Source organism: Erigeron canadensis, chromosome 2 (genome assembly GCF_010389155.1).
Source record: "Erigeron canadensis isolate Cc75 chromosome 2, C_canadensis_v1, whole genome shotgun sequence".
NCBI lineage: Eukaryota > Viridiplantae > Streptophyta > Magnoliopsida > Asterales > Asteraceae > Erigeron > Erigeron canadensis.
The window spans coordinates 8,022,010-8,032,338 of NC_057762.1; the positions used below are offsets into that span (position 1 = coordinate 8,022,010).

General features: G+C 32.1%; 1 protein-coding gene across 2 annotated transcripts; it reads right to left on the reverse strand.

Moving 5' to 3' along the window:
* Positions 1–420: 420 nt before the first annotated feature.
* Positions 421–4,975, reverse strand: LOC122587111 (ribulose-phosphate 3-epimerase, cytoplasmic isoform). Of its 2 annotated transcripts, none has more exons than XM_043759191.1 (9): positions 4,817–4,975; positions 4,576–4,709; positions 3,716–3,720; positions 3,547–3,609; positions 3,352–3,458; positions 3,169–3,266; positions 2,923–3,015; positions 2,786–2,827; positions 421–757 (listed from the first exon to the last, which is right to left on the reverse strand). In XM_043759191.1, exons 1-9 carry the CDS (start codon positions 4,971–4,973, stop codon positions 602–604), a joined length of 855 nt encoding a protein of 284 aa, XP_043615126.1. In that variant the 5' UTR covers positions 4,974–4,975; the 3' UTR covers positions 421–601. The 2 variants fall into 2 exon arrangements, with proteins under 2 accessions (XP_043615126.1, XP_043615127.1); XM_043759192.1 differs by having other exon boundaries at positions 4,576–4,729.
* Positions 4,976–10,329: the final 5,354 nt, after the last annotated feature.

The window sequence follows — 10,329 nt, forward strand, 5'->3', positions numbered from 1 at the left end:
GACCAAGTTGTCAATATGAATGTCTAAAACTATAATTTGTTCTTACTATAGACATTTGGTCATATTTCATGATTCTTATTCCTATAAATCAATATTAATAACTTTTTAACATTCCAACCAAAATGTTTTTAACAGTTTATAAAACATCTTTGTTGTCCATTTATGCGTCTAACATGTCACTAACGTTCGAGTTAAGAAGATTTAACGCTTTTTTTTATAGAGGCAAAGACTTACAAACACTTTTCCATCCAGGCCTAAGGGACATGAACAAACAAGCGTTAGGCCAATTGCTCGTTGGTCTAATGGAAAATAGGATCATGTGGTAATTTGTCATTTAAGTACCTCTTCTTACCGTATCTAGCATTTGTATCTAATGAGTATGTAACTACAAGCATTACATATATTGAATCAAAGCCACGATTAAGCAATAATTATGATTATTTGACGAATCAATCAAAAACTTTACATATACAGTACAATAGTACAATGAGCGCACCACGTATGGAACAAAAGAAAACCAGCAACTCAGAAATTTATCATGTCTCGGGGACCGAAACCTCACTCACTTAGAAAGTTTATTACTTGTATCATTGTATGTGCTTCAACCAGACTTCTGCGCCTTGTTTACGCTTGATCTCAGTAGAGATATAACTTGAGCTGGTTCTGGAGCTCCAAATACTGAACTGCCGGCAACAATACAGTTTGCACCAGCAGCAGCAGCTGCATCAATGGTTGAAGGGCCTAGACCACCATCTACCTGCATTCCAAAATATAAAGGTTTTCACATTACTACTCCCAATGAATGTTTAGCAGAAAGTTTAATGACTTTGGCTGGATAAAATTGTTTCAGATCATAATTAGAGATTGTGGACCTGGGAGAAATGGAGTCCAACCATTCGTCATGATTATAACCTATTGATTACATATTTTTTTTTAACTTACAGAGAAGAATCAATGAAACTAGACATATAAAATTTAGCCTCATATATTCCATAACCAACCAGTACATCAAATTTGGTATTCTGCCATCATAATCAAGAGCTTTGTTTACTTAATGAGATGACTTTGGAAAGATATGCCCATGATGTCTCATGCTCTACAGAATTGACCTCATTGGCTCATTGTTCAGCTTTGTTTTGAACTTCAATGCTTCATAGTAATACCCATAAACTCAAATATAAAAACTATACTTATAACTAAAAACAAATAAAACTAATGAACTATAACGGCATAACCTCAAACCAAATTTAGAAGATAGAGTTCCCAATCTGCTGAAGTGTCTTTTTAATGGAAAGATTTAAACAATCCTCTTTTCTTAAACATGAAGCTATTCCGCCAAACATTTCTTATTACCAGATTTTCACAAAAACCGACTGTAGACGAAAAAGCTCTTCTTCCTATCTAAGACATTTATTATGAAGCTTAGTAGTTCAAATATCCTTAAAACTTAAGGCAGACTTTAACCTCAGCGTACTCCCTTATCCAGCCAAATCAAATATACAGTAGGTTACATTAGCTCACAAACATCAGAAAGGAAAGGCTTACACCAAGGTTGATAAGCATATGACTGACATACAAGATAGACATAATTTAACTCAGACGATCTCAGATAACTTTAGATAAGCTCGAATCGCTTGTAGTACTAACTGCATATGCATCACTATTCCGTATCAGTACTTACATATGACATGGCACTCGAAAAGCTTGAGCTCGATTCTTCTTATGTTTCAAGCTCTTTCTTTTTGCTAATGATACTAAAACTCGACAAAGTTCGAGTCAAAGAGCTCAACCTGAATGTGAGCTAGAATATCCAATTAAACCCAATCTCATTTGCGGCTAGAAACAAGGATATGCTAGCCAATAACTAAGTTACATAATAGTATGCAGTAAAGTAGGAAAGTCAATTCCATACGGAGACTATCAAACATGCTATGACTTACGGGGCAAAAAGTCAGTAAACCAGATCATGGAGCTAAAAGAGACCACTAGGAGGGACGGGTGGTGACTGATGGATAAAAATAGAAATGGGAAGGTATGTAGAAAGTTGCTGTGATAGTGGATGAGGAAATAAAAGAAACTTCAACTTCATTCAATAGATCAATTAGAAGAGAAGAGCAGAAGACTAGGAGATATAGGATTACAAGGAAAAAGCGTTTGACAAGAAACATAATGAAGAAATTGTGAAGATGGGTTTGAGTGAGTTGTATAAGTGGGTAGATAAAAGTGCATATCAATGTGCTACTTATCCCTGAAGACCTATAGACTACACTTTGTCTTCACTTGTATTCAATTACACTTTAGACCAACCACAAACAAATGCTTGTTGGCGTTTGCTTGTGCTAAACTCAATTCTCAACCCTTTAACTTCTTAACAAAACTTCCTAAACCCTGCCTATCTTGCAAAATATAACCGAAATCTAATGAGCATGCTTGTCAGACTCAAAGTTCAACAGGTTGCCAATAAAGTCTTTGTTTGATCATATCAGATTACATAGACTATGAAATATTGTGCTGACAGCAACTTGTTACAAATGTATAGATATCTATACAGATTTACCCTCTTAGGTTATGATAACCCCTTTCTTTTACTTTTAAACTATAGAGCAGAACCAAAGGTAGTTTAACCAAAATTACGCAACGTCTCTAGCTAGTTTCACAAACTACCAACACAGATTGACAAAGAATTTAAAAGATATATAAATTGCTCTCAAAAAATGGGAAAGGGGGAAGTAACAAGATATGTACAAGCAAGTAAATACAGAGGAGCATGTATGAAATGACTAACCTCTATATCAAGTGTCGGATACCTTTCTCTCAGCGTGCGTACCTAAAAACAGTTTGAAGGATAACAGAAATTAATTAAGAAACTCAAATGTAAATTTTAGCAAACTTATTATAAACAACACTCGTGTGTGGATGTACCTTATTCATCATATCAGGCATGAACTTTTGCCCACCAAATCCAGGTTCCACAGTCATAACAAGAACCATTTCAACAGGATCTGCCCCTTCAAGCTATTGAACAGTTGGAAAAAAATATATCTTAATCTACTCACAAAATTTGCCACAACATCATCTAGCTCCAGGCTCCAATATAGCACACGTTATGTAAAAAAGAAGGTTCTTTAATGCAAATGACAAATTGCTTTAGAAACAGAAGATGGATACCAGGGGATACACTTCTTGAACGGGTGTTCCTGGCTTTAATGCCACGCCAGGCCGCATACCCTTGGACTTAATTCTTTTAACAAGTTCTTGCCAATTATCTGGGACAAGTAACATGTTTTTGCGTAATCCAAATCAAAATAACAAAAAATGAAACAGGGCAATCCAAATAACCTATAATCCCACCTTTGGACACCTCTACATGAAAAGTGAAACCTGAAGCACCGGCTTTCCCAAATACATCAACATAATCAATAGGATTTGTTACCATAAGGTGGCAATCCAAATACGCTCTGCATAAGAGAGAAATATATTCCCACTCTTTTATAAATCAGTGATGAAGTTAAGGAAGATTGAGCATGGTTAAAATAAGGTATTTACTTGGTGTGTTTTCTCAAACTTTCAATGACAGGAGCACCTATTGTTAGATTTGGAACAAAATGACTGCAGAAAATGAAGGATGTGGGTGTTAATAGTCATTCATACACCTGTAAGATAGTTTCTAATAAACATACACAACAGAAGAGCCGTAGTAGAGTCTGCAACATACCCATCCTGCAAATTAAATATCACTCTATCAGGGTCGACTAGAAAAACCAAAAAGAAGAAATGTAATCGAATAACAAGGAAAAACAAACAAAAACTACTGACCATGAGCTACAGTTGTTACAAGTAATGGAAACACACAACTTAATTTCACAAGTGTAGAATACAAAGGGCCATGTCAGGACCATGATCACTAAAAACTAATGTAGGGACTTCACCATGAGACTAAACACAGAATTCAGAGATATATGACAAAGCCACATATGAAGCGAGTAAAAGTTACGTTGTAACAATTTACATCCCAGGATTCCTAATCAATGGTAACTAACAATTGCGTCAACAACAAGAAGATAATTTTTATTTCACGTCTCATGGGACAAATTATTTATCTAAATGTCGGTAGACACCGACCCCAATAACTGGTACGCTCGGCCAACATGAGATCGGAAACAACAACAACATGGTTTAAGCTAAATTGTATAACAAACATGAGAGACAACAACAATAACAACATGGTTTAAGCTAAATTGTCGGTAGACACCGACCCACCAACTCATACCCAATCCTTTTAAAGGCAATGTATAGGAGAGGTGGGATGCAGACAGTCATACCTCTACCCGAATGAAATAAATTACATAACAAATGTTTTAAGGTAGAACCCGCGGCCTCTCTACCTAGGTAGAGGTAAGGTCTGCCTACATCTTAACCTCCCCATTACACCGTCCAGGTATCGGGGCTCAAAATCAGCCGCGGGCAGTGAGCAGTTTCTTTTTTATGGTTTAAGGTAGATAATTTAATGCTCAAAGGATGAAACTTGACTAAAAAAGGAGTGTTCAAAAGAGAGAGAATAATAATAAAAGTTACCATGATATCCATGTGAAGCCAATCAGCACCAAAGCTGACCATCCGTTCAGCTTCCGATGCAAGATTGGCGAAATCTGAAGATAGCATCGAGGGTGCAATCTTTGCTTCAACTGATGATGATGTTGGCATTTTTCCTATTTCCGTTTCACAAAATCTTTAATATTATTATTATTATTTTAATCTTAATAATAGCTATAAGCAAAGATAGTTAAGTAGTATATATAGATTAGAAAATAAGAACCTGATGACAGGCAGCAAAAGGAGCGTTGATGATTGATGATGATGATAGGGAGAAAAGAGGGCTTGTGTTCTGGGTTTGGTTTGAAACAGATTCGTGACTCGATACTTTTGACCAAAGGAAGGATGTTGATGATCTTACCTACTCTTATTATTTTCATACTCTTTGTATATTGTTTTCATATACTATTTATATTTCTTTATTTTTCTTTTTCTTTTTCTTTGTTCACCAACTGAAAAAACTATATATTTCACTCGAACTGAGATCACTTCTTCGTGGAGAATTCATTCGTGTTACTTAATCCGTTGAATCCATTTTTACTCTATCTTCTCGACATCGGTTCTTAGTTTGTGACAAAGTATAAATGTTAAGCACCTTCCCAGTGTGTTCTATGCTATCGGCTAAGTGTCATTATAATTTCTATTAAGATGTCGTGCTTAAATTATTCTAGGGTATCTCCAGGGATATTTATGTGTACCATGCTATATCTATGCTAGTATTATTTGTATTAAACACCGACATAATGTCGTGCGTCACACCTTGATCACATTTTTTCTCGGTTTAGGGTTTCAACTTGTAAAAAGTTTGATATTGGGCTTACTAGAGAAAAAAAACACAACCCCCTACGTCCAACAAATATATTGTTTTACTCATGAGATGAAAGGCTTGTTGTATGCATCAATTTGATAGCGTCAACGCATTTGCTTTTGCTCTCTAATTTTATAGTATTAAAAAGTTTCTTTTGGGGAATAGGACATAAACTAGTATGGTTGACCTTTTGCCTAGTTGTACGGTGCTAAAGCTGCACAACGTACACGATATAATTATAAGGCTAAGCGTGCAAATATTATATTTGGTTTTATCCCCTCTCCATTTCTTCATTTGGAGACATTGAGAAGGATGTGGTGACCATGCTCAAACGAATCTGAAAGTTTTTCCGTGTCTCAAGACATTGGAGCATGTGTTGGTGTTCATATATTTATGGGCTTAAATATTGTAATAGTTAAAAGAGTGCAAAACCGGATAGTATCTCATATTTTCATTAATTTCTTGTAAATCTTATTAATTTTAATAGAAAGTGATGTTTATAATAAAAAAATAAATAAATATACAAAATAATAATAATAATAATAAAACAAAAAACTTTAAATGAAATAATAATAAAAAATTATTGCTATTAATCAAATAAATCGGTAAAGAGTGGGATCGGCCAGCCCTCTCAATTTGACTCATATATATCTAGGGTTAAATTTTGTTTTTGTTGTTTGTTGATAATCTTATTTGTCATTCCATCGGTTAAATTTGTGTCCTTTTTATCCATGTGGTGGGACTTTCGTCAATGTCATTATAACATGTTGTAAGGAATCTTTCACTTTTATTAATTTTTTATTCCACAATCTCAATTGGAGTTCACGAATAATGATGGTCTAAGCGGAACTACACATCTACTCATGTAATAGGGACACTTCGGGTTACGAGCCCGCTAAAATTTTATAGTTTAATTTTATCATTGTTACGGGTTAAATAAATATAATATACCGATCAATGTTTGATACTATAAATTTTCAAAAGCTTTTTATATCCAAAAAAATTATAAAAATGTAATTGTTCAACTAAATGTGAAAGAAAAAATAACTTAAATACCCAAAACTCATCTTAAATATACCAAAATACCCTAGTATTTTTGAGTTTTCACAAAATACCCACAAAATCGCAAACGAGATTGGAGAATCGCATAAAGGAGCCAAATCGCAAATCTGATTGGAGAGTTTGCCTAAATCGCAAATCTGATTGGAGATTCGCAAATATGGTTTGCGATTTTGACTTGTTGGATAAAATTTTGGCTTTTTAAATATGATTTTTTGGCAAAATTTGAAATACCAAAATTTGACTGTTATAAATATTAAGGTATTTTGGTATATTTAAGATGATTTTTGGGTATTTAGGTTATTTTCTCAATGTGAAATGATAACTATCAGTAATGGCATAAACTCTTACAACCCGTTAAAAATAGTCAAAAATCTTTAATGTCAGAAAAATAAGTCGCGTATGTTACTAAATTCTATTGGAAATTTCATCAGAAAACATAAAAAGAAATAAAAAAACATAATAGAAGAGCAAATTTTCGAAGTTTTAAATTAATGTTGGATATATCAGAGAGTTAAAGAGTTTCGTAAGACTTGTCACTTGTTCAACTGTTCAAATTTCCCTATTAAATGGAGCAAGTGATTAAAAGGTTGTCTATTAATCTATCATGCATTAGTAATTATCATCATAAAGTACATACCGAATAAGCTGAATTTTGTAAGTTGATTATTATCATTTTTATTGTGAGAAAGAAGAAAGAAAGATAGCAATCGACTCGACTCTGAAAATACAAATTAAATTACAAAATAATACTTAAATATTTTCTTTTGCGGTAATTCCTTATTACAAATTGCAATATCAAAACATAAATCAAACGAGATGAGTACCTACGTAATGGTGCTAATGGCGGCAACGGGTGGTGCTAATAGTGGTGATGGTAACAATGTGGTTATTAATCTAAAAGTAATTGATGTAAATGGCAGTGTAGTTATTTTATAGTTAAGTGATGTATCTTTTGTAAATAACTTTATTAAAAATATTATACAGATATTAGGTAGAAATATTTAAATTTAAATTAATAAATAAAAAAGATAGATACTTTGGATAAATATGAATGTAAAATATTTTATGGATATATTGGGTAGATTTAGTGTGTGAGTTAAGAATGTATTAAAAATTAAGGGTATTTTGGATATTTTAAAGGTAGAGAGTTGAAAAGGGTAGATGATAATTTGTTTATCAATATTAGTTTAGATGAAAGATACTTAAATGCTATATATGGTGTTTGATAACCAACCAACGTCGTCTTCGTTACTTACTGGTAACATTTAAATTTTTAGTATTAAAAAATGAAATTGTAGGGATTAATTATGCGGTTATTAGTCACACATAAACAATGTCAAATCATGCTATTTGCATGCGTCTTTCTCTAACTATTCATGGATGAAAATGATGTTAGAAGGCATGATCTGTTATGTATTTTGATTTTGATTGCTACTACCAAACTACCAATTTAACACGTAGTACAATGACTATTTGTTTTTAAAAAAACTATTTGTATTAAACTCTTACAGTCCTACATCATGGTACCCGCGCAATGCGGCAACGGTGGTGGAGAAGACGGTCTAGTTGTGTCGGTGATGGTACTATTGGTGGTGGTGGCGGCGTCAAGTGGTGTAGGTTAATGTAATTGTGATAGTGAAAATTTTTAGAAGATAAGAGCTTAGAATATTAATTATTAAAATAAAGATTTAGAGTGTAAATTATAATTCATTAAGGACAAAACATAAAAAGTCAAAGGTAATTCTGTTAATTCAAAGATAGAATTACCTAAAATAAAAAGAGACATTTTTTTATAAGGGAATAAATATAAAGATATGCGTGTTTATTCGAAGAAATGCGATCAAATCATATTTTTTAAAAAGCATTTCCAAAAAAACAAAAAATACTGTTTTTCACTTTTCAATAGGAAATTAGAAAACATTTTTTTTTAATATATTGTTTACCACTTTTTATTGTAAAAAATAGTTACAGGTTCAATTGTTGTTCCTTACAAAATGGTCGAATTTATTTTGAAAACGGTCTCGTCATCTTAAACTAGAATTAAATTGTTTATCTTTTATCTCCCTCATATTTCCTAGAGGAAGAGATTATGGCAGCTGCTACTTTTAGTCAATTTAAAGTAAAGGAAAACTATTACGAGTAATTACTATCTATTACTATAACAAATCTATACCATTAATAATCATACTTTTTTTCTAGTATGAAACACATGTTCCACAACTAAGTTGTTATTTTTGTGGAAGAAAAGAAAAAGTAGCTAGATACTCCAATGATATAATTATTTAATATAATAATACATGTAAAATTTTGTTTAGTAAGAAAACACATGTTTCATAACTGAAGATAATATTATTTTGTAGGCTTGCAAACAATGTATGAAATCAAGAACATGTGTCCGCGGTTTAGACCCGGTGTGGCCGCGCTAGTGCTATTCACATGGCATTGGCTACGTTCACTCACCTCACATGCTACATCAACTTATTCAACTTGTATTATACAACTCCATATATAATTGCTATTACCTAGCTAGTTTTAGTTACATTGAGAATGTGAATATATGAAGGTCCCACTAACATATATACACTACTAGATATATAAATCATGATAAGGTGATTTATGTAAGTAAAAAGTTATTCACACATAAGAAAGTCGATATGTCGGAATTTTTATATTAGTTATTTGTGATATATATTTATACTCCTTATTAAAAAGAATAGACCCCCTGTTGAAAGTTACAGAGGGGAAAATATCAAAATTGCTCTCCATTAAAACAATACATCCTAAATACGATACAACCCCACTCTAAATGAAACAAAAACACCATTAGTTCATCAACCTTTAAAATAACTATATTAACCATTATATTAATTAGATATACATAATAGCCCACACTACTCGTCGTCACCACCGTTAGTCGCCACCACCGCCCGTCACCATTGCATTGTGGCCACCGCCGCCGCATTTGCGCGGGTACCATGCTATATATATATATACAGGGACGGAGCCAGGAAATTTTTTGCGAGGGGGCAAAATTAAAAGTTATTTGTCATATTTATAACAGTCGTATCCGAAAATGAAAGAAAAAAAAACAAAAAAGGAGTCCTAGCTTGAAAATAGAAAATGGACCCTCAAAAGAATTTGTTATCTACACCAGGTCTTATACTCATATGTAAAAATACTAGTTTTTCTTAATAAATAATAACCACACGTATCAAACAAGATCTTATTAAATGAAAACGTATTCAATCATATAATACAAGAAACCTAAAAAAATATACTTTTTTAGATATACTGAAATTAGCTTATATATATATATTCTCTACATTATGATAATTATAATTAATTGTTTGTGATAAATATATATAATAAATTAAAAGAAAATACATTTTCTATAAACAATTCCACTATAATATACTACACATTTACATACCCAAACAACGAAAGTTTTTTCTCTAAACTATACTTCATTCTTTATATTAAAAATCAAAACAACTCGAGTTTTTTTAATCTCTTAATGAAAAAATCTATTTTAAAATTAATATTTGATGACCAATGACATACAAATAATAAGTTTATGACAAGTTGACAACGAATGTAACATTTATATTTATTTCCTACTTATTTTTTTTATTACTTTTACAAGGAAATTATAAATATACCATTTAAATTTTGAAAAATTACATTGTACTAAAATTGGAGTGGGGATAACTGACCCCGCTGCCCCCAAGCTGGAGCTGTCTCTGTATATATATATATATATATATTTTTAATATAGAGGTAGTTTCACACTTTTGACCAATTTAAACATCATCATATCAATAATTTTTTTACAAAATTATATTATATTTATTTTAACTTTTTATTTA